This window comes from Squalius cephalus (genome assembly GCF_949319135.1).
Source record: "Squalius cephalus genome assembly, chromosome: 8".
In the NCBI taxonomy this organism is placed as follows: Eukaryota; Metazoa; Chordata; class Actinopteri; order Cypriniformes; family Leuciscidae; genus Squalius; species Squalius cephalus.
The window spans coordinates 13,509,293-13,534,409 of record NC_137129.1 but is presented as its reverse complement, the minus strand read 5'-3'; the positions used below and the strand labels follow the sequence as shown (position 1 = coordinate 13,534,409).

General features: G+C 37.2%; 1 protein-coding gene across 2 annotated transcripts in view; it reads left to right on the top strand.

Moving 5' to 3' along the window:
• Window positions 1–24,589, top strand: part of npr1a (natriuretic peptide receptor 1a) — a 118,976-nt gene extending 94,387 nt beyond the window's left edge. For both annotated transcript variants that reach the window (XM_079879452.1, XM_079879451.1), the window contains exons 6-22: window positions 2,651–2,745; window positions 2,848–2,983; window positions 4,599–4,683; window positions 7,364–7,484; window positions 7,570–7,644; window positions 8,948–9,025; window positions 9,244–9,348; window positions 10,455–10,526; window positions 11,316–11,475; window positions 11,557–11,712; window positions 15,469–15,637; window positions 16,130–16,276; window positions 19,584–19,707; window positions 19,859–19,927; window positions 21,599–21,773; window positions 21,931–22,029; window positions 23,843–24,589. In XM_079879452.1, coding sequence (XP_079735578.1) covers window positions 2,651–2,745; window positions 2,848–2,983; window positions 4,599–4,683; window positions 7,364–7,484; window positions 7,570–7,644; window positions 8,948–9,025; window positions 9,244–9,348; window positions 10,455–10,526; window positions 11,316–11,475; window positions 11,557–11,712; window positions 15,469–15,637; window positions 16,130–16,276; window positions 19,584–19,707; window positions 19,859–19,927; window positions 21,599–21,773; window positions 21,931–22,029; window positions 23,843–23,994 — 2,018 coding nt within the window. In that variant the 3' untranslated portion in view covers window positions 23,995–24,589. The remainder of the gene's footprint in view (window positions 1–2,650; window positions 2,746–2,847; window positions 2,984–4,598; window positions 4,684–7,363; window positions 7,485–7,569; window positions 7,645–8,947; window positions 9,026–9,243; window positions 9,349–10,454; window positions 10,527–11,315; window positions 11,476–11,556; window positions 11,713–15,468; window positions 15,638–16,129; window positions 16,277–19,583; window positions 19,708–19,858; window positions 19,928–21,598; window positions 21,774–21,930; window positions 22,030–23,842) is intronic.
• Window positions 24,590–25,117: the final 528 nt, after the last annotated feature.

The window sequence follows — 25,117 nt, the reverse complement described above, 5'->3', positions numbered from 1 at the left end:
TATAAAATCGTTATGTTGTAACAATCTTTTGTTGTGCTTTAAAAAAGTACACTTATTTAGATGTGTTGACTAACATACTGAAGCACAAAGTACTTGATTATAATTTTACCCTCAGTGTGTTATTTGATATTACATTTAAAGTTAACATATTTTAACTGTACTAAATTGTAGCTTTGTCATTACAAATGTATTTACAAATTACATGAAGTTTCAAAAGAAATGACATCAAAGTATATTACCATAAATGCATGTCTGTACATTTGACAGTACACTTTAATCATGTGGCAATGGCAATGGATGTACAGAATGGAAGATCTGATATAAAAAATATCCTTTCTAAATGTCCTAATGTGGAGCAAAAAAGAACTCTAACGTGCTTCTAATTCCATTTAATATAAATCAAACTATAATACATATTAATTTAATTGGAATTAAGTATCTGAAACATTTTTCAGTTTACACAAGTATATTCGTTAAAGTATATTATTTGCATAAGTCTTCCTTTAAAAATAGTGCTAACATTTACTTCTTTTTCAATTGTACTTCACTTCTCAGTGGCCAGTTTTATTTCACACACACACACACACACACACACACACACACACACACACACACACATACACGCTTCTTCCCTGAGAAGAAAAACATGTCACCTTAAAAGGCCTCTAGATCTAACGTTAAAAGCTGTCATTTTCTGTTAAGAGAGCTATCTGATGCTCTGAAACAGGGCTAGATCATAAATATCTATTTAAATATGTCTAACAGGTCAAATGGAAATAAGCCATTTGTTAGTTGTGTGGAGTTTTTTTTTTTTTTACTAAGCCAAGAGAAACTAGGCTTGTTAAATCTTATTGAATGCCTCTGCATGGGTTAGCAGAACTCAGGTGTGCTGGGCACAGTGCCATCAGAAAAGCACAGTCAGGTTTGTGAGCATTAATGCTGAGCGCCAAGAAAGAGTCACATTGCTGGCAAGAGGCATAGTGTGCTTGCTCAGTGCTTACTGCATCAATGATGGGAAAATCTACTGGATAAATGAGGTGTGATTATCTTTTAGCCTCCTTCCCCTTGTGTGGTTTAGCCAAGGTTTTTTTTTTTTTTTTTCCTACAGGTGCATCTGTTGCTGACTGCGTTAGCCTTGTGTTCATCCATCAGTGATATTTAAACTGCTACATGATGAATGATTAATAATGTGCCAGTGCAAATCAGACCAAATGTTGAATACAAACCTTGTAAAAAAAGAAAAGAAAAGAAAAGAAGCGTGCTTAGTTGTATTGAATGTACACTTAAAAGTAATATCTTGTAAAAAAAAAAAAAAAATGTACTTGCAGATAATATAATATTAAGAAAATAAAAGGCCACTTAAGTGTACTTAAAGATATTAAACGTTCATGAATATGTTTCAGTACATTTAAAAAGTGCCCTTACAGTATAATGTCAATTAAAAAAATCATTACATAAAAATCATTACATTTTAATAATCTTTTGTTGTGCTTTAAAGAACACTTATGTGTTGACTAACTAAAGCATATAAAGTACTTGATTATAATTTTAACTGTAGTGTGTTATTAGATATTACATTTTAATTACAAATATATTTAATGTACTATATGCAAGTTTTAATTAAAGTATGTTTTAGTTTACCATAAATGCTTTGTCAGTTCAGCTAATTGCATTTAATATAAATTTAAATTAACACATTTTCATTAATGTGATTGCAGTTACAATGCAATGAAGTGTCTGAAAACATTACATTCAGTTCACACTTTAGTATATTCTTTTAAAGGGGTGGTTGATTATGATTTCACTTTTCTAACTTTAGTTAGTGTGTAATGTTGCTGTTTGCGCATAAACAACATCTGCAAAGTTACAACGCTCAAAGTTCAAAGCAAAGGGAGATATTTGCTTTTAAAGAAATTGCTTTTTAAGGACTACAACAAACGGCTGGTAAAGACTACACAACGTTCCTCCCTGGTTAGTGACATCACCAACCCTAAAATTTACATAAACCCCGCCCCCGGGAATGCGATTTATAGATTATCACGACAGAATATGCTAATCAATGAGTAGAAGATAACTACACATAAGCTGCATAAATTCATCAACTAACCAATCAGAAATGTCCTGTTGCATTCTACGTTGTCACTTCTTCTTGAGTCTCTCCATCTTTGTCTGACTTCGGTTTGAACATAAAATGCTAAAAGTTTTTGAAATGTTCAGTGCATGTCTGTGTGATGTAAAAGAACATAAGCTGTTGAAGCTCCACCCTCTGTGCTGGGAGCAGCAGCTCATTTGCATTTAAAGGGACAGACACAAAACCGGTGTGTTTTTGCTCACCCTCAAAAAGTGACGATTTTAACATGCTGTATACAAATATCTGTTGGGTATTTTGAGCTAAAACTTCACATACACACTCTGGGAACATCAAAGACTTACGTATTTTACATCTTGTGAAAAGGGCAGTACCCCTTTAAAGTATTATTTCTCTAAGTACTCTTTTTAAAAGTATTCTAAAGTGTACTCCTTCACGAGGAAATGTTTTACTGGGAGACTTACAATGAAATAAGGCTCAAAATCCATTGCGCAGTCTGACACTCCAGCTTTTTTCAGCATAGAATGAACATCTGATCTATTTATTTTCTAATCTTCAAAGGGGTTACCGGACTCGTTCAGCTAGATGAGAATGGCGATCGGGAGATTGACTTTGCTCTATGGGACATGACCGACACAAATACAGGAGTTTATCAGGTACAGAGCCCTTCATCTGATCACATACACCTTTTCACATTTAAAATACATAACTGGCTAAACCCACCTCAACACTGCTGAAATGACTGCTGTGTGTCTTAGATTGTGTCCGTGTATAATGGCAGTCAGAAACAGATGATTCCAGAGCCAGGGATGAAGGTGCACTGGCTGAAGGGAAGTCCGCCTCCAGATATCCCTCTGTGTGGCTTCAAAAATGACAACCCTTCCTGCCTGGCAAGTAAGTGCAGACCCATATAACTCATACAATAATAGATCTCTGTGAAAAGACACCAGACTCCACTGTTCTCAGCCAAAATCATGTTCCAAAATATATCTTCCCAGATAAATTAGACTCAAATCAATATTCCACGTGCTTGCATTTATATTTATATACACATGCATATTCATGAATATATACATTACATACATGTAAACATTTGCTCACAGTATATATAGAGGTGTAAAGTGTTGCCAAGTAATGTTTATCATTATAATTTAGTGCAATGTTTTAAAGTAGAATCTGTGCAATCAGCTTTGATATTAAGACTGTAGTGACCAGTTAATGTTTTTTTTTAAGTGGGTTGAAACACTTGGAGTTAATGATTGACGTGATAATTAAATCAAGGAATGTTCCATGTTGTTTTAATACAGCTCTATAATCTTACGTAATTAAGTTTAGGTTAATAACAGATCCAAAAATACCACATAGCAGTTCATCATTATTGTGAGGGCTTCGTTTTCTCTGTGGTCTCATCAATTTTTGAAATGAAAATCCTTGTGAAAGGGTACACCAGACTTACTGTAATATGTTCTGGTAAAGATCAGGCACGTCAACCATACCAATTATAGGATGACCATACAAATTATAGGATAAGATGGAAACCAACGAATAGCACAAAACATAACACAATACTTACTAATGTTTGTATTGTTGTTTTCCCTGCAAAATTGTCACTTCCTGGAGGATGATGTCATTAAGGACTCAGACCAAAATGGCTCATATTAAAATAGGGGAATTATTTACACTACCATTCAAAAAATTTGGGATCGGCAGTATTTTTTTTTGCTTTTTTAAAAGTCTCTGATGCTCACCAGGTCTGCATTTGTTTGATCGAAAATACAGTAAAACAGTAATATTGTGAAATATTATTTCAGTTTAGATGAACTGTTTTCTATTTGAGTATATTTAAAAATGTTTTTATTCCTGTGATTTTACATAAGCCGTTAGTCAAGTCGTCAGTGTCACATGATCCTTCAGAAATCATTCTAATATGATGATTTGCTGCTCAAGAAACATTTCTTAATATCTTCATTGTAAACATTTTTGTGGAAACCATGATATATTTTCAGGATTCTTTGATGAATAGAAAGTTTTGAAATTGAAATAGATTAGAAAATAGTTTACTGTCACTTCTGATCAATTGAATGCATTTTTGATTATTAAAGATTATAAATCTCTTTAAAAAAAATTAGCCCCAAACTTTTGAACAGGTAAAAATACTGATGTGATCATCAATGTGAATGTAAGTTTTAAGTTCCAGCATATTAAGACACATGATGAAAACATGAAATGTACCGCATTGTGGAAATTAGCTATCTGATTAAGATTTAGTCCTTTGTCAAGAAGAAGTGGCCTACTTAGCAACAGCCCTCATTGTAATGGATTTTTGTCAATTTCATGAAGTTCTCATTGAAACTGTATTATATGATTTCAAATACTGAATAAAATGTATGAATAAATGACAGAATAGAATGTATGAAATGATTGCAGCAGGTTAGATTACTTTACTGCTGTCTCTGTGAAATATAATGAAATTATGTGTGGACATTGTGTTCTTGGTTTTGTTCCTCAGAGACAGTCACCATGCACCAGATGATCTCCATAGTGGTGTGCTTCATTTTTATCATCATCGTAACGGTCACAGTCTTCATATACAGGTCAGTTGAAACCCGTGCAGATAAACACAGTGTCTATACTGAGAGCGAGCGACATAACAAATTTAGAGCGCTTTAATGAAGCTTTATTGATTATAAAATGAGCGTTCTTGTTTTTGTTGCGTCATTGGCCTGCAGTGTAGACATAGTGTAACACTACATGTCAGGTGTGAAAATACTGATCTTTGGGCGATATGGGTCTGATATATTATATCTCTCTGTCTGTCTTTCTTTCTGTCTTTCTCCTCTATCTGTTCCTGATGTTTAATTAGGGAACTTACTGCCAGACCACGACAGAGACAGATATAGCAGCTCATTCTACGTCTCCATGACTTCATCACTTTATTCGAAATGTGGCCATGTATCCAATGACAATGAAATGCATATGATTTCTGTTAAATTCATGCTGAGGATTGCAGCCAATGGTGGTTGTGCTTTATTAAAAAGGCAAAGTTTAAACTGTTGTCCAAATATGCTGTAGATCAGTGATGTTCAGCTGTTCACATTCTATTACCATAATTTTATTTTTATTTAATTGCACTTATTTCTTTATAAGACTTATAACTTATATACATTTAAAAACATTAAATAAATGTTACACATAGTGTTACATATATTTCTATTTTTAGAGTTTAGGGTAGGGTCAGAGTTGTCTGTCAAACGTGTTGCTTCCAGTTCTTGCATCTCGTCAAGGTGAAAAGCTGTCTCGCGATATTGCCATGACGAGCGTTAGGGTGAAATTAGCATAGAATATGACACTGCTATGTTTACATCACATTACAGTGCCCACTGCTGCACCACCTCCACTGTCATTTTGCTTTTTTATTGAAATAAAAACCATTTAATTCAGTTGGATAACGGTCGCTTCAATTGTAAACTATTGTAAACGTCTGCTTTGCTCATCCAGCACGAGCTGCAGTCGCACAATGTGCAGCAGGAATCACAGTTCACTGATCATGTGACGAGAGTAAGGTGAGAGATGACTGACCGTAGTGTGACTGACAAGACCATGGCGGAGTCGTTGCGCAAAAGAGCCTATGCGTCTGATAAATCTTGTAGAATGCGCGCTCAGCACCGCCGCTCCCTGTACACAAAGTATGTGCGATTGCAAAGGCGACAGTAAAACGCGAGCTCCCTGAATGCACGCAATTTAGGCTACATACAATAGCCTGTCTCCCAATATCAGACCTATCTTAGGCTGGACAGTGTAGGTTTAACCACCTCTTTGCTCTAGTCTCTGTTTTGGTCTCTGTTTGAACTTTGAATATTGAGAGAGTACTTTGATTATGGTTCCACTTATTGTTTGCACTTAATAAGACTAAGAAAAAACTGTTATTTATTTTTGTTATTCATACTGTTTTTATTTCTATGTTCAATTTGTGGAAAGGAGTTCAATTAGGATGTAACACAGCCTCTATCAGAAGTTCTGGAAGCTCATAATTCATGAACAGTACGGTTTGAAGAGACTCATGTGAAATCATACAGGAGAAAAGCCAGTCAGTTGAGTTGTTGTCTTTCAATGCATATGATAATTCATACTTAGAAAGTAGAACTGAAGTGGCATTCATTACAAGATGATCAGTTAAAACATTTCAAAATGCTCCTGCAGACAATTTCTCCAGTCATGAATTTTGTCATTGAGGATTTCTTAAGAATACTGTGCAAAAATCTCGTCTTGTCTCGTGAACCCAGTCTCGTGTCTCGTCTCGTGAGCTAAGTGTCTCGTCACACCTCTACCTATCATCGATATTCATTAAGTCAGGATATCAAGACATTTCATTTTAATTCCTAGGACATATGATTAGAGCTGTCACGTTTTGTTTTTATGTTTCATGTCTTTTATTTAGGGATGAACGTAAACACTGGGACACGTCGACGCTTTCAATGCAAATAATAACTAGCAGTGAAAATAGCAACAGTGTGTTATTGTCATTATGAAGACAAATGGTTTACTCTAAATGTATATCAATTAGGCTCAAATAGATTATTATTTTATCCCTTCAAAGGCTCTCTCACATTAAGGTTGGAGACTCCTGCTTTAGACTGTCAGATATCTGTGCATTGGTGATCTTCTGTTTCCATCTACCTCTTTACAGCCATGTTTCGATGAATACCAAATTTTTCAATGGGTCACTCTACAATTGCTCTGGTGGATGCTGTTGCTCACTTTCAAATGACAAAAATTCTAACTGCAGTGTACACACTTCCTTTATAGGAAACAATATATGTTTTAATAAATTATCTTATTATTATAAGTCTTATAAGTAATTGTAGAATAGCCCAACTATATATACTGACAATACGATTGTTTTTTGTGCTCTGTATTAATTCTATAAATGTCTGCATGCTTTAGTCATTATATAATAATAATCCTGCAAAAATGCTGATACTTCTAATAATAAAATGTCAAAGTTCTTTGCCTCTGAGGGATATTTTATCTATTATTACATGTGCCATTTAAATATCCCATTGCTGACAGTGACACACATATTGGCTTGTCTTATTTAACATATATGACTCACTATCTTAACATGGGTTTGTTATTCTCCTTTGTCTTTTTTATCTGATGTTTCCCCCATTGCATCCCTTCTCTCATTGTCCCTCTCCTCTGCATATTTATACTCTTCTTTCTTTCCCTCTCTGTCTCTTTCTCTTTCTCTGTCTGTCACTCGGCCGGCATCAGGAAGCTGAAGCTGGAGAACGAGTTGACCGCTCAGCTGTGGCGTGTGCACTGGGAGGACATCCAGATGAGTAACATGGAGAAGGTGCTGCGCAGAACCTGCAGCAAACTCACCATCTCACTGGTGAGGGGGAACACACTGTCATTTATAAGAGTTTCCAATAGTTTAAATAAACATACTCATGTCTTACTCCTCTTTCCACACACAGAGAGGCTCTAACTACGGCTCACTGCTGACTATGGATGGAAACTTCCAGATCTATGCCAAGACTGGCTACTACAAGGTATTAAAGATTTGGTGGTTAGGGGTGGATGGGTCACTGGGCCCATTAGGTCACATTCGAATCTCATTATCTTTTTGTCTTTTAATTTCTATTTAACATTTTTTTAACATTGTCTATTTAACATTTTTAAATAGAATGTGTTCATCTGATTGTTCATCTGATTGGATGATTTTCAAAATCATGATCCTGTTTAAATTTAGGAGCCTTTGTCTGAAAATGAAAATTCTGAAAATGAAAATTCTGTCAGTAATTACTCACCCTCGTGTTGTTCCAACCCCGTAAGACTTCGGAACACAAATTAAGATATTTTTGATGAAATCTGAGAGCTGTCTCACTTCTTCATAGGCTGCTAGGTAATTGTATTCTGCCGGCCTAGAAAAGTTAGTAAAGACATCGTTAAAATAGTCCAAGTGACTACAGTGGCTCAACCACTGAAAGTTTATCAAGCGACTAGAATAATTTTTGTGCGCAAAAAAACAAAAATATTGACTTTATTATTAATTAATAAAACTATTAATTTTCTTCCATGTGGGCCTCTGACGCGAGTTTACAAGAGCGCCACGACGCATGCGCGAGAACTGAGAAGATAACTTTAACCATATTTCAAAGACAATAGAAGTTTTTCTGAAATTACATATAAAGATGTACTTACAGTAAGTCCTAAGGTCGAATTAGCTCTCTAAAGTTTTGCTAATTGCATTTAACATAAATTTAAGCTTTAATACATTTTCATGCAATTGTCTGAAAACATTGCATTCAGTTTGCACTTAAGTATATTCTTTTAAAGTAATTTTTTTTTCTGTAAAAAGCATTATTTTTAAGAGTATGCTAAATTGTACTTCTTTTTCACAATGGATGAAAATACACAATGAAGAGTCAACATAAGAGGTTTATATTCATTCATTCATTCATTCCCTGTTTTACTAATTACTGTTCTATCCGTGTGCTGTTTTTTTACATGTGAAAATACCCTGCCTATAGCAACTGACATGTCAAATAATGGAAGGGTTCGTCTTTAGTTCCTCCATAATACCATCGGCTTGCCCAGGCTAGTGGCCAGTTCTTCATCTGTTGATCTAGCTCCTCTCCAATTAAGCAGAACCCCTGAGGATGAGTGCTATTCATGTCCACATGTCATCATTTTCTCCATTAATTAGGATGATGCTTAATTAACTCATTATGTTGCTCTTTTTTTCTCGCAAATGATGAGGCATTTCTTCTGTCTCCAAAGTCCTCGGACACTTTGCTAAGCCCACGACCACAATCAGGGTGAAACTAATGTGCATTACTGCCTCTTTTCCAGGGAAACATAACAGCCATTAAGTATGTCAACAAGAAACGCATTGAGCTCACCAGGAAAGTGCTGTTTGAACTCAAACATGTAAGTGTGCGTCCATGCCGTTTTGTGCTTTTTGCCAGGTGCCTTCATCATAATTAAGTTTATATGATGTTCTGGGAGATATTAATAGCTGGGGACTGATGGAAAAAGAGGGGCTAAACAGCTCTCTCTCTCTCTCTCTCTCTCTCTCTCTCTCTCTCTCTCTCTCTCTCTCTCTCTCTCTCTCTCTCTCTCTCTCTCTTTGTTCATTACTGTTATAGATGCGAGATGTTCAGAATGAGCACCTGACGCGCTTTATTGGTGCTTGTATCGACACACCCAACGTCTGCATCCTTACTGAGTACTGCCCTCGAGGCAGCTTACAGGTAAACAGTCACGAACACGACTGCTTTATTCGCCATCAATGTATTAGTAGATGGCTCATATTTATGCCACACTTTTTATTACACAAACCAGGGTTCAACAATAAGGATTCCAATTTTTCCAACTTACCTTGCCAGTATTTTCCCTACATGAGTCCATTCATGCATACATAAATAATGAATAATTAAACAAATGAAAACGTGTTTTTCTACCATCACATACAGTATAAGCTCTTCTCACTATAACTATAACATATATTCTCACTATTAACTAGTTGCTTATTAACTTGCATATTACTTGGTTTTTGGCTGTTTATTAGTACTTCTAAAGCACATATTAATGCCTTATTCTGCATGACCATATACTACATCCCTTGAGGCCCCGATATACTTGAAGCAAAATCAAACAACGAACTGATGTGACTTAATTTCGAATAAAATCAAGCCAAAATTAACTTCGTTTGGAGTTTGTTTTGGGAGTTCTAAACAGTTGGCCAAATCAAACTTTCCAGAAAGGTTCGGCTCCGGCTGGTAAACACCTTTTCTACTACCATTGATCCGTGGCGATTACGTAATAGTTAGGTGTGTATGGAGACTCCGTCGCCTTTCACGTGAAAATCTTTTCCGCTTCATATCCACTGTTCACTCAGTCGAGGTCAGACGTCCACGTTAAAACATGAAATCTATTGTATAAAGTGCTATATAAATAATCGTGACATGATTCGTGCCGAAGTGCAGAGCTTATGCAGGTTGTGTTTCTTATGCTTTATTAGAAAATATGCTTGCTGTTTTCTCAATTTTGTTATTGAGAGGAAAGCATGCTGCACATTTTTACATATTCATCTAACCGTCTTTCTCAGCAGTGTGGGCGGCATCGAATGTTCGCTGACAGTAAATTGCTGGTCACGTATTCCGAACTTCGTTTTACCCCTAAGCAAAGAACGAAAAAGAACTTCGCTGTGTGTATATTGGGGCCTTTAATTCGACCCAATACCTGAACTTAACAACTACCTTACTAACTATTAATCAGCAGTAATTAGGAGTTTATTGAGGCAAAAGTTGTAGTTAATAGTTTATAGTGTGTTTATATGTGTGTTTGTGACCTGTAGGACCTAATGGAGAGTGATGGAATCACGCTGGACTGGATGTTCCGCTATTCTCTGATCAGTGACATCGTTAGGGTGAGCATTTCACCTTCTTCGCTTAAACGGTTCGTTCACCCAAACATTTTAGTTCTGTCATCAGTTACTCACCCTCATGTTGTTCCATCCCATTAGTGTTTCGTTCATCTTTGGAACACGAATCTCTGTTTTCGAAGAGATAAATCTATCTCGAAGATCTGAATTTCTGTTCCTCCATTGACAGCTACACAACTACCACTTTGACAAAAAAATTCATAAAGACATCGTGAAGCTAATCCATATGAATCAAGCGATTTAGTCCAAATTGTCTTCATGAACTTCATGAAGCGTCAAATTGGTAGTTGTGTAGCTGTCAATCGAGGGACAGAAATCTCTCAGATTCCATTAAAAATATCTTCATTTGTGTTCTGAAGATGAACGAAAGTCTTTCGAGTTTAGAACGACATAAGGGTTAGTAATTAATGACAGAATTTTTATATTTGGGTGAACTATCCCTTTAATCTCAGAGGGAGAAGGAAAGGGAAAGATGTCATGCTGTTTTAATGTTTCTTGCTAAAAAACACTAAAATGTAACTGTATGAATCTACAGCAAACTGCTTTACATATTTTAAAATACTGTTCTTGGTTTGACATTATGCAGTGGTGAGACGTGTGTAATTTGAAAGGGTTTATGAGGATGTCACTTCCCTGACTGGCAAATTATGACTCCAGAAAGCGTTATTGCAGTTGCAAAGGAGTCTTTAATTAATATTTTCGTGGTGCGGTGTTGGTAAATACGATGGATGCTGTCAGATGTCTTTGTAAGAGTGTCATCTTTTCACCACTCAGGGAATGGCGTTCCTCCACAACAGCGTCATTGTCTCTCATGGCAACCTGAAGTCTTCCAACTGCGTGGTGGACAGCCGCTTCGTGCTGAAGATCACAGATTATGGTCTGGAAAGTTTCCGCAAGGAGAACAACATAGAGGATCTGCACGCTTTCTATGCACGTGAGTACCATGGCAACACGTACGTAGATATAGAATGCATGTGTGTGGAGAAGCCCGTAATATCAATGTTTGCATATGTAGGCCAGCTGTGGACGGCCCCAGAGCTTCTGCGTGCTGACAACCCCCCTGCATGTGGAACACAAAAGAGTGACGTCTACAGCTTTGGCATCATCCTGCAGGAACTCGCCCTGCTGAAGGGCGTCTTCTACCTGGAAGGTCCCTGTCTCAGCCCCAAAGGTCAGAGCTCACACATAATACTGTACAGGCAGTGGTTAAAGTGGGATTTGGCAGGTGGGGGAACCCTCAAATTTTGTGTAGGTGCAACAGGGAAAAATTACTCACCGTGGGACAACTTATTGAGTATCGTGGTATAGCAATACTTTTTGGGACAAGATTGTCACGGTGGCACCAAGTATCACAATACTTATTTAATACTTATTTTAATGTTTTTATTTTGGTCCATCTACATCTACACTGATATGATGACGATACTATGTAAAAACTGAACGCTGAACACCACGATATGGAACACAACCTTGTTTTTCACGATGTAAATTTAAACATAAAAACGGGAAGTCCAAAACTGACTGAAATGTGCGGTAGTTAGGGGGGTTCGGGGGCATGGTCCCCCGAGAAAATTTGGATTTCTCTGACCAACATATGTGCAATTTAGGGCTTTTGAAGACCAAAAAAAATTTGATAAGAAATAGCTTTAAAACTTTGTCAGTAGATTATTTGTCAATACCTGCTTTCTCCTCATCTTCATCTCCTTCTGCCCTAATTCTTCCCCTGCTAAAGCTGAACTTTGATAGTCTTTTCATTTTCGTCTGTGTCAGTGAAGAAAGTAAACAGGCTCAACTGATATTTATATGTTTTATGAATCATTTTCTGCGACAAGTTCATTTACTCAAGGCTACCAGGAAAGCTGTAGCCTAAGTCAGTATTGCCAATAGGAACGTTCTACAAGCTTTGGAATTTGAAAACGTCTGTTTTTAAATGTTAAAAGTAATTTTAAATAATACAAATTATAGTCCACGTTTAACGCAGTTGGTGGAATTGGCAGACGTTCCCTTAAGCATCATGCACGGTGGAAACGCGTCAAAGCATTCTCATGCATAAATATAATATATAATATAATAATAAATAATAAAATATAGGCCTATTACAAGGGAAAACAAATGTCCGGCGAATACCGAACCCAAAACTAACTTTACCGCGCTCAACCCCTGTGAGTGCATTCACGCATTAGTAGTCGCTGGCGTTCAGAGGGGAGGGGAGGCGTGAACCGGTGCAGATGCACTCAAATCAGACAGGAGAACCGTGAGAACATAACGTCGGGAAGCGTGTTTGTGAAGGCGGGGCCAGGCGGTGATATTCAGTTTTGATTTGATGAATGATGAAAATCATTGAATTTGATGAGAATGATTTGATTTGATTTGAATCTATTTATTTATTCATTTATCTGAGGTGCCGGAACACAGTTCCGGACCGTTCCGGCCCACTTTAACCCCTGTGTAGTACAGGTATAATCAACATGTTATTATTGTGTCCAGATCTATTAATTTATTCAAAAATACATTAAAATGTAATCCATAAATACAATGATGTGAATACACCTCTTCAGGCATGTTCTTAATTTCTGAATTAAAGTTCATTTAGATTTTTTTTATGGGCTTAAAGTCAGAAATATCAGGGTGATACACCTGTCCAAATATCATATTTTAGAAATGTAATGTGCTGCGACTCCCCAAATTAATGATATTTAATGAATTTAATCAATATATACACTATATATATAAAATAATGTAACTGACCTATTCAAAACCATATGATACCAGCCAGTGTTATTTTATTAATTATATACTATTATAGTGTTTATTTATTTTTTAATTAACTTTTATTGATAGTTTTCATTTTAATTTGTTTTTGTCTTTTTTTTTTTCTACATTTCAGTATAACAATTTGTGTAATTCTTTGTCATTTCAGTTTAAGTTTTAGTTTCATTTTTATACACAAACATATTTCTACATAAACTTATTTATTCCAGTTAGATGCCAATGCAACATTTCTAATTTTTAAGTTCCATGTGATATTTATTGTTTGATTTTATTTCATCAATATTTTAATGACTGAAATTATTTTTAAAAGTTTTAGTAACACTGAAAACCAACATGAATACAAACAGTACATTTCTTGGAACTTGGCATGTTACACTTTATTTTAAAAGATTTTTCCTTTTATTTATCATAGACACTCTTATTTATCACCCAATGCTAGCTTTGCTGAATTTTGCAGAATTTTCATATTGGAATTGTCCGTTTTAGCAACAGACTCTAAAAAGTGCCGTTTAATCACTGTTTAATCCCTAGAGAAGCATGAAAGAGACATACATTTTATTTCATGCTTTCAAGAGAAGTTTTTATTTGTGAATATGAATATTGCAGCATTCCACTCACAAGAATGGTTAAGCCATTATGCAGGTGAGAGTGCTTTCTCATTTAGCTCTTTGATGTGAATCAAAACAGCATTAAATAAAATGTGTTAATAAGACACAGATTATGCAGCTAATTACACTGATAACACTTTGTGTTATGTCATTTTTCTATTCCATGTCATCTGTGTGTCTACATTCACCTCACCTCTCTCTCTCTCTCTCTCTCTCTCTCTCTCTCTCTCTCACTCTCTCTCTCTCACTCACTCCCTTTGTGAGCAAGATGAAAATAACTTTCCAAAACTCAAAGTCCAATTTGCCAAAGCATTAGTAATAGAGGCCTAAAAGTCTTTGCACACTTAAAATATCAAATCAAGTGCCATTTATTTTAAAGGTAACAGGTAACACCAGTACACTTAGGTTTTAAATAAAACACCAGTTGATTAAAAGTCATTGTAAAAATGGCTCAGGAAAGTTAAGTTGGTTCTGAGAAAGTTTTGAGTAGAATTTTTACAAATGACACTTGTTTTGAAATCTTTTTATTTATTTATTTTTTACTGCAATGACATTCAGAAATGTCTAAGTGTTCAGTATGCCAATATATACACACACTCAAATAAATACATGCAATAGAGATATTGTTTATAAGTTATGCTGCATTTAAAAGTTTAGAAGTGTCCTGGTCACTTTCAGCTGAGACAGTAACTGTCTCCGCTGCTTGCTTTATTTTGTGTGTTTTGGGATGGGAAGCCTATGTTCTGTTATGTTCTGTGTCTTATTTACATTCTATCAGTGTCAGTATTGCTTATGTAGGTGGTGGGTGGTGGAAACATGGACACAAACACACATTCACATAAACTCTGCGATGTCACCCATACTTATAAACGGATCACCACACACATGCCAGCGGCTGCATTAAAGAAAGACAACAAAACATTAGCGGCATATCTGGAGCAGCGCCAGCTCACCATGAGAACAAAGGGATTCAAAGACATCAATGAGAGAATGACAGAGACACTGGTATTGACAGTTTGCACAGAGTGATAGATAGATAGATAGATAGATAGATAGATAGATAGATAGATAGATAGATAGATAGATAGATAGATAGATAGATAGATAGATAGATAGATAGATACTATCTGAAGCAGTATCTGGATAAGGTTCATCCAATCGTATTTTAGAGCCAGCTATGCACTTAAAGGTCCACAAATAAAGATAAAGGAGCAGTGAGACAGGAAGGCCCTGTCATCATTACTCGCATTGATTGCTGTGAAGACATTTGTTAAGTCCAAGGTCTTCTCAAAACCTGTGAATGACACTTTCATCACTTTTACTCTTTCTTATTCTCACATATTTGCTCTCTGTCAGTCTCTGTCTCTCTTTTTCTCACACCAGCAGGGAGTCCGATCACTCTCAATGTTTTTCTGTGAAATTTGATATGCTAACTCTATTTTCTAATCTATGCATGTTATTTCCTGTGATAGAGAGTTGTGTAACTCATTGTCAGGAGACTGTTTATTTACATGTTCCTCCTTTGCTGTCTGTAATTTCTGTTTCAGAGATCATAGAGCGTGTGGTGGAGGGCCGGTGGCCGTACCTGCGTCCGCTGCTGTGTCCTCAGAGCCACAGCGATGAGATGGGACAGCTGATGCAGCGCTGCTGGTCTGAAGACGTCAACGAGAGGCCAGACTTCAGCCAGATTAAAGTACTGCTCCGCAAGAATAACCGGTACCTGAAACACAAATCATCTCATGAACAACTGACTTGACAAATTGACCAAATAGTAGACTTTGGGTTGAAATTCGTATGCCTAATGTCATATGTATAGTTTCAGACAATGTAACTGGTCACTGTTTATTGTTAAACTTTTCATAATTTTAAGTTTATTCATTTAATGAATTTTTAAAAGCACTCTTATATAATATATAGTCTCTTAATTAATATGAGGCAATACAAAACTTCTAATGCTTTATTATTATTATTCAGTTCATCTACATAAACTCTTATCGGTAGTCAATCAAATTAAAATATTCATATTTCTTCATATGTTTATTGATTAATATACTTTATATATATATACGAAATTAACTTTGTGTATTATGGGTGTTAATTTTTATTTATTTATTTTTGTGGAAATCTGCCTGCACTGCCTATGCTGCAGTGATCAGACACACATTCACAACTCTTGTCTCTGCCTCACCTTCTCTGATTTGGCCTCAGTGGATTTGGTTCCAACATCCTGGATAACCTCTTGTCCCGTATGGAGCTGTATGCCAATAACCTGGAGGAGTTGGTGGAGGAGAGGACACAGGCGTACCATGAGGAGAAACGTAAAGCTGAAACTCTGCTCTATCAAATCCTCCCACAGTAAGTCCCACACATATCTTTCATATTTATGATTTTTAAATGGTTTTTATTCTTGTTTATTTCTGCTTTTTGTTTTGGAAGCACTACCAACACTTGATGTGATTCTTTCATTTGAACTGATTCTTTATAATGATTTGTTCAAACCAATTTATGCATCAAGGATGCATTTAATTAATTAAAAGTTGCATTATATGCATTTATAATGTTACAAAAGATTTCATTTTCAAAAAATACTGTTCTTTTGAAATGACAAAGAATCCTGAAAAATATGTAGCATGGTTCCTACAAAAACTTTAAGCAGCACAACTGTTTTCAATATTGATAATAATCAATAAGATATGTTTCTTGACCAGCAAATCAGCATATTAGAATGATTCCTGATTGATCATGTGACACTGAACACTGTAGTAATGATGCTGAAAATTCACTAAAATGCATTTTAAAATATATAACAATAGAAAACGTCTCAGTTACGGATGTGAAGGAGGGAACGGAGACATAGTCGACGTGTCGACTGATTGGGATCACGCTTAGGGAGCCTGTCATCTTCGAGTATTGTTAAAATGAGCCAATTGCATCACACGCTGTGCCCCGCAGCGCGGGTATAAATTCGGAAGTGGATGCACGCACCAGTTGTTTTTCGCTGAGGAGCCGAGCGGAGCCCGCAGTCAGCGGTGGTCCAGCAATAGTGGCAACAGGACTATGTCTCTGTTCCCTCCTTCAGGGAACGAGGGTTACATACGTAACCGAGACGTTCCCTTTCAGTTGCTCACGTTCGACGTAGTCGATGTGTCGACTGATTGGGATCCCTATTAAAACGCCACTAGTGCTGCCACCTTCCAGTGCCTAGACAAAAGCCTCCTGATCTTCCTGTATATTGAGGTGGAGATAGGACAGGGCTTAGGCCAGGAAAGTCACTGCTGTTCTACAGGATCACTGGGAAAGCGTTAATCTTTCGTTTGAAGGAATATGCTGCGGAAGCCACATCCTGCCCGTAGGCAGGTAACGTGGAGAATAACTCATATGGACTGAGCGAATTACCGGGCAGTAAAACATATGGGATGTCACTGAGATGGCTCCAGCCAAAAACAGGGGGGAGACGCAACCGGTCAGTGACGACAGAGCAGGCTCTGCCAAGGGAAGACACGGGCTCGTCGCAGGGAGCCGTACCGTGGAGGAATACACATATTGGGATCACCATAGGGATCACAACATATGGACCCAGCCTAGCACAAGTTCCACCAGTGCATACGAGTGGTAGTCATAGCATTGGATGCTCCGCCACGTCCAACGCCGAAGGGGTGTGGAGGAACTCAACAGGGTTCGGCAAAAGGGGAACTCAACTGGCGCAAGAATGGCGCACATATCCAGTCCATAGGAAGGGAATGGCGCAGCAAGCCGACACTACGAACCGGGCTAGCAACCGGCTCGACACATAGGCTATTTTCCTAGCGAATGTGCTGGTGTTGCCCAGCCCGCAGATCTGTCAGCGAGGCACTCTGTGTCAACGCCCAGGAAGGAGCTACACTCTCTCTTTGGAGGGGCTCACTACCCAGGTGGGCACGGTGCACCTTGGGAAAACACACCAAGGTGATAGCAACCACTATGCAGTGGGCCAATCTCTGCGTGGAAACAGCCTTCCCTTCTGCTGGTCTCTGTAACAGACAAGAGCTGGATGAGGTCCTGAGGCTTTGCATTCTGTCCTGTAGAAGGAACAGAGAAAAGCCAGGGCTGGGTCTGCCTCCTCCGGGGCAGCGCTTGCAGGCTCACCACCTGGTCCCGTCTTAAAGGAGAGGTAGGAACCTTGGGCACGTATCCAGGCCGGGGTCTCAGGATATCGTGAGAGTTGGCCGGCCAGAAAACCAGGCATGATTCGTCGACCGGAAATGCGTGCAGGGCCCCTACCTTCTTGACAGAGGCAAGCAAGCAGGAGAACTGTTTCTTTAAAAACAGGATTTTTAACTCAGCTGCCTGCAGTGACTCAAGGGGAGGTCTCTGAGTGCAGTAGCACCAGAGATAAGTCCCAAGAAGGTATAGTGGGGGCGCAAGGTGGATTCAGTCCCCTTGCTCCCCTCAGGAACCTGACGATCAAATCGTGCTTCCCCATGGATTAGATCCACTGCATCATGATGTGCGTTAATATAAAGGCAACATACATTCTGAGGGTGGAGGGAGACGGCCCTCACTAGAGACTAGACTAGAGCGGGGCATGGGAGTGGGGACTCCACCTTCGCGAGCGAAGGCGAGTCTCGATCTCAACACCGAGATGGTCATATTCCCGCAATGGGAACATGAGTCATCCACGAGAGCTGCTTCAGTGTGCTGTAAGCCCAAACACGTGATGCATCTATCGTGACCGTCAGAGGGGGACAGAGCCCTACCGCACCAAGAAACGCACAGATGGAATGACATCTTGAAAAAGACGCAAACACACCCGTGTTGCTCTTTCAGGAAATGGGACCCGTCACCAGTGCCAAAGCACACAGGGGAACAACCGCGGCAACACTTTACAGTGAAGCACTCACCACTTCTGCCCTCAACCGGCCATCAACAAAACACTGTTTATAAATGCTGTTAAAACAGCAGTTGAGAGCTTCCGTAGCTCGCGATCACCTCTGCACTCGCTGTAGAAACACCAGCACTGGGAGAGTCTTCCAGAAGAACACCGACACACTCGCTCGTTGTACACACAACACTCCTCAGAGACATCAGTAAACCGATCGGCTCTGAAGCGAAAGACAACTGGTGCGTGCATCCACTTCCGTATTTATACTGCGGGGCGGAGCCTGTGATGCAATTCACGCACGCCAATGTGCATTGGCTCGTTTTAACAATACTCAAAGATGACAGGCTCCCTAAGCGTGATCCCAATCAGTCAACACATCGACTACGTCGAACGTGACTGAAAGGGAACAGTTGTTATAAATTGTAATAATATTTTGCAATATTACTGTTTTTACTGTATTTTTGATCATACAAATGCAGCCTTGGTGAGCATAGGAGATTTCTTTCAAAAACATTCAAATATTTTACCGACCCAATTTTGATCGGTTGTGTTTGTAAAACATGAAAATATCAGATGTGTAATTCTAATGCAACATTTATTCACAAAAAAATATTTTGAACTTGTTCTTTTAAATGATTAATTTAAAGTGATGTGCACATATTTTATAAAACATAAAAAAGAGCACATGCAACTGTAGGGGGTCTAAAAGTCTGAATCCACAAGGCATCTTTTTTGTCAATTGAAATCATTTTCTCTCTGGCATGAGGCCGTGTCTCATTGTGTGTGCATTTTTTGTTGCAGCTCAGTGGCTGAGCAGCTGAAGCGAGGTGAGATGGTGCAGGCAGAAGCCTTTGACTCGGTCACCATCTATTTCAGTGACATTGTGGGCTTCACCGCATTATCAGCTGAGAGCACACCAATGCAGGTAAGAAAACCTCCAGCAGTGGGTATAATTCAGTAAACACTACTCAAGAAGACGGAAATAATTATATGCTAATTTTGTAATTTACTGCGACAATCATGAGTGCAGTATTGAGTTAAAACAGTATCTATTTGTCGATTTGTACATCCCACAGGTGGTGACGCTGCTGAATGATCTCTACACTTGCTTTGATGCAATCATCGACAATTTTGATGTGTACAAGGTAATTCCAGAGAGTCATTACATTCAGCATTTGTTCAACAACATGAGCGCTTGATTAGTTTAAGTGGCTGAGATGCATCTCACAATCAGTGAGCCGACCCTTGTAAAAAAAAGTAGTATACTTTTGTATACTTTTACTTAAGTAAATAATATACTTTAAAGGAATATACTTTAAAGGAATATACTTAAAGTTGCGACCGACTTTACTTCAGTATTGTGATGTATTTTCTGAGTGAAAATAGAGGGTGTGGCTTGTTTTTTCCACTGGGAATTGATTGGATCTAGAAAAGTAGGTTCCATTCACCTCGATGTCAAAGCAATCTGACATTTGAAGGTGATGTTCCAAAGACGTCAAACTGACGTCATCAGAGAAGGAAGGCCATATTGATTAAATATTACAAAGACTGTGTGTGTGTGTGTGTGTGTGTGTGTGTGTGTGTGTGTGTGTGTGTGTGTGTGTGTGTGTGTGTGTGTGTGTGTGTGTGTGTGTGTGTGTGTGTGTGTGCGTGTGCGTGTATGTATTAACTTGCATGGATGAATTATTCACCACAAGACTAGTAATGTGCACTAACAAAATAAATAGGATTTGAATCAAATGTTTCATTGTTAAGTCCAATCTGAATAATGTTTTCAGGCACTTTATTACATGTTAGTTGCAATTAAATATAAATGTTTTTGACCCACTTAAGTAGGACTTAAGTACGTCTTTATATGTAATTTCATAGTTACTTCTATTATCTTTGAAATATGGTTCAAGTTTACTATTGAATGTACTGACAAACATTTTGGTAAATATACTATAGACATACTTTAATTTCATTTATGTAAATAAATTAGTAATTACATATCAGTAATTACATATATTTATAATGGTGAAATTGTAATTTAGTACATTTAAAATATATTAACTTTAAATGTAACATTGAATTGCATACTTACTTTATAAGAGCTTTAGTATGTTAGTCAACACATCGAAAATAACTGTCCTTCTTTAAAGGGTTAACTAACCCTAAACCAAACCCTATCCCTAATTATATAGTCCATGTTGTTTATTAATATTTCTGTTTTTATTTGTATAATTACAGTGTAAAATCTGGTAACACCAGATGTGTCCTTGTTACACATTGTGTCCTTTGTAAAGTGTCCTTGTTACACATTACATGTAGTTACTATAGTAATTACTACAAATTGTGTATAATTACATGCAACTAACCCTAAACCTAACCCTATAATAAGTACATGTTGTTAATTATTATTACTCAGTACTTAAATGCCTAATTAAACTGTAACACAGACTACTTAAAAAAGTGGGTATCATTTTAGTGTCCTTGTTGCATTATGTTACATTTAGTCTCCATAGTAATTACTATTAATTAGGCATAATTACATGCAACTAATCCTAAACCAAACCTAATCCTAACCCTATAGTAAGTACATGTAGTTCATTTATAATACTCAGTACTTAAATGTGTAATTACACTGTAACAAGGACATCTTAACATAAAGTGTAACCAAAAAGCCTAATTTCCTTTAATTTAAAGCCTAATTTCCTTGGCCTTTAATTTCATTATACTTTTAAGATGTGAAATACACTACAAGTGCACCTTCAAGTAGTATCAATGCACTTCTTATTTTACAAGGGTAATGATGTGTTTTTGTGTGGCGCCCCCAGGTGGAGACCATCGGCGATGCTTACATGGTGGTGTCGGGACTTCCCGTGAGGAACGGGAAACTGCATGCACGCGAGATTGCCCGCATGTCTCTTGCTCTGCTGGAGGCCGTTCACTCCTTTCGAATCCGCCACAGACCCAGCCAGCAGCTCCGCCTACGCATCGGCATCCACAGCGGTGAGGATCATGGGTCATGAAAGTGTTTAATAGAGTACAAGTAGAGCACAGAGCAGTCTGCTCTCTCTGGGACGCATCTGTTTGTTCATGACTGACTGTAATGGAGAAGTTTGACTGGCGGTTATATGTGTTTTGGTGTGTGTTTTCATGTGTCCAGGTCCTGTGTGTGCAGGGGTGGTTGGTTTGAAGATGCCTCGGTATTGTTTGTTTGGCGATACAGTCAACACATCTTCACGTATGGAATCCAATGGAGAAGGTGAGGTGCCTTCAGACTTTTAAAGGGGTCATATTATACACTTCTGTTGTCCATTTAAGTCCATTTATTATTTTAGTGAAGGTTTTTTCACTGCAGTTTTTGTCATTTACACTACTGTAAAAAGTTGGGGGTCGGTAAGTTTTTTATTTTTTTTAGACTCTCATGCTCACCAAGACTGCATTATTTGTACAAAAAAAAAAAACAGTAATACTTTGATATATTATTACAATTTATTATATATTAAATCTATTATATTTTAAAATGTATATTCCTATGATGCAAACCTGAATTTTTAGCATCATTACTCTTCAGTGTCACATGATCCGGTTACACTTTATTTTAAGGTGTCATTGTTACAGTGTAATTATACATTTAAGTACTGAGTAATATTAATTAACTACATGTACTATAGGGTTAGGGTAGGATTAGGATTTGGTTGAGGGTTAGTTGCATGTAATTATGCATAATTTACTGTTATTACTATGGTAAGTACATGTAACCTATGTAACAAGGACACTGTAAAATAAAGGGTTCCACTTTATATTAAGTGGCGTTAAGTACTATGTACTTACATCAAAAAATAAGTACAATGTACTTATTGTGTTCATGTTGTATTGTAAAACACTTTTGCTGCTATTGAGGTGTGATCCGGGTAAGGTTGGAGACAGGTGTGGTGGATTGGGTAGGTTTAAGGGTGAGTTAAGGTGTAAGGGAAGGGTCAACTGTGTAATTACAAATGTAATTACATAAATTAATTACAGCTGTAATTACATGCAGGATTTTTTAAATGTAAGTACAATGTAAAAACATGTAGTTACACAATAAGTACATTGTATCAAATTATTAATTTCAATGTAAGTACATAGTACTTAAAGCCACTTAATATAAAGTGGGACCAAATAAAGTGTTACCCATGATCCTTCAGAAATCATTCTAAAATGCTGATTTTCTGCTCAAGAAACATTTCTTATTATTGTCAATGTTGTAAACAGTTGAGCTATACTTAATATTTTTATGGAAACAGCAATACATTTTTAGCAGTCTTTGATGAGGTTCAAAAGAACCGCATTTATTTAGAATAAAAATCCTTTTTAACATTATAAATGTCTTTACTGTCACTTTTGATCAATTTAATGCACCCTTGATGAATATAAGTAGTAATTTCTTTAAAAAAAAATAAAAAAAAAATTTACTGACCCTAAACTTTTGAACAGTAGTGTGGTTAAAATGATAATTTTGCACCCTCTTTCTGACAGATGGAATGGAACCCATTTTTTACTACTGCATCTTTAAAAATTATATATATATAAATGATCTCTGTTATGATTGGTTAAGCTCACTGAATGTGAAAACCAGTTCTATTCGTTTATTCAATTGAACTGATTAGGGATTTGTAAATCACTTTACAGAGTAAAACTGTGCAGTGGGGAGCCATAATGACCATATAAATACACAAAAATATAGTGATAAGTAACAGCATTATCCTGGGAAGAGCAATGACAATTTGAAAAATCATTCATCAAGTGGATGATGAATCCTTAAATAGCTGTTAATTGACATTAAAAACATTTATTGTTTTAACTTATTTATTGTATGCACGTGTACTATAATAGTTCTGATGTCAGACTCATTTTTGCTTTTTAATTTATATAAATTATAATTTATTATAATAAATTATAAACTGCATTTCTTTTGCTAGCAACTAAACAATATAATGAACCTTAGTTACAGTATTTAATTTGATGCAAAAAAAAAAAATAGTGTGTGTTAATTCTTTTAATAATCTATTGTGTACTGATACCTCTTCCATCAGCCCTGAAGATCCATGTGTCAGAAGCCACACGGGCCATTCTGGAGGAATTCAACTGCTTCCAGCTGGAGCTCAGAGGGGATGTTGAGATGAAGGGAAAGGGACGGATGAGGACGTACTGGCTGCTAGGAGAGGTCGACTCCAACAATGCCTAAAAACTGACTGACTGAGAAAAAGAGCTACAAAACAAACACATCTAAACAAATACTGGGACAGTGTGGGACACTGCAACCCTTAACTGGGACGAAAGGATGAAAGACTAAACTCAGAGAGTAATGTTTCAAAACTGGGTCTTATTCATATTTCATCTCCCAAAGTTTCACGTTATTGCTTCATGGGAATCTCGCTCTAACTGTTTTTGCCAAGTAAACTCAAAAAGAAAAAAACAATACTTGAGCAGAATGGTTTAGACAAATGGATGATGACATAACACACCATCAGATTGGTGACTGTTGAGCTGAATGTTTAAGCGCAGGACCTTCTGCTGGTGTGATATCATACCCGTCCGGGTCTTGTAAGAGTTTTGAATGTTGTTTTGTCGTGATAGGTCTTTGTCCAGATTTTTTCAAGCGGTCATCGGGAGTTGTTTGGGTCTGTTTGTTGTCGTTCATGTTTTTGGTCATACAAAGACACAGTGCTGTAGTCCCTGACTGTATTTGTTTTGTTGTCGATTCCTCTGGGATGCAGTGATTCAGAGTTCAGTTTAAAACTCTTCCATCTGCCAAAACTGATCCAGAGGGGTTTGAACCACAGATTAAAGTTACACACAAAAGAGAAATAATAATAAATGTCAAGTATAATTGAGAAAGCATAGAAATGTTCAATGATGGATTTTGTTCTCAGAGCTCAAGACCATTTCCCCGCAGAAATGTACTAAAGAGATGTACTAAAAACAGAAATGTTTTTCCTTTGTTTTTTTGCGTGCAGACAACGTTATCAAAATGATTCACGCACGGATCTGTGAAAATGACTATTATTCGGCAGTAGTTGGCGATCTCACTTTGTAAAGAAACACTAAGCACCTACAGACTGAACACGTAAAACGCATGTACATGACATCACCGTTCCCACAAATATGCGCTTACACTGAGACAATAACATGTAAATGAATGGCCAAAACGCATACATGTAAAAAAGTTTTTCGTTTTTAGTTGAAATAGTGTTCCAGCTAAAACTAGCCCAGGGATGTTCTTGTGTTCATTTAATTGCAGGATTTACTTTCCCCTCAAAGTCAAGAAATGACTTCCGTAAAGTGACATTTCCAAAAGGAACTTGATT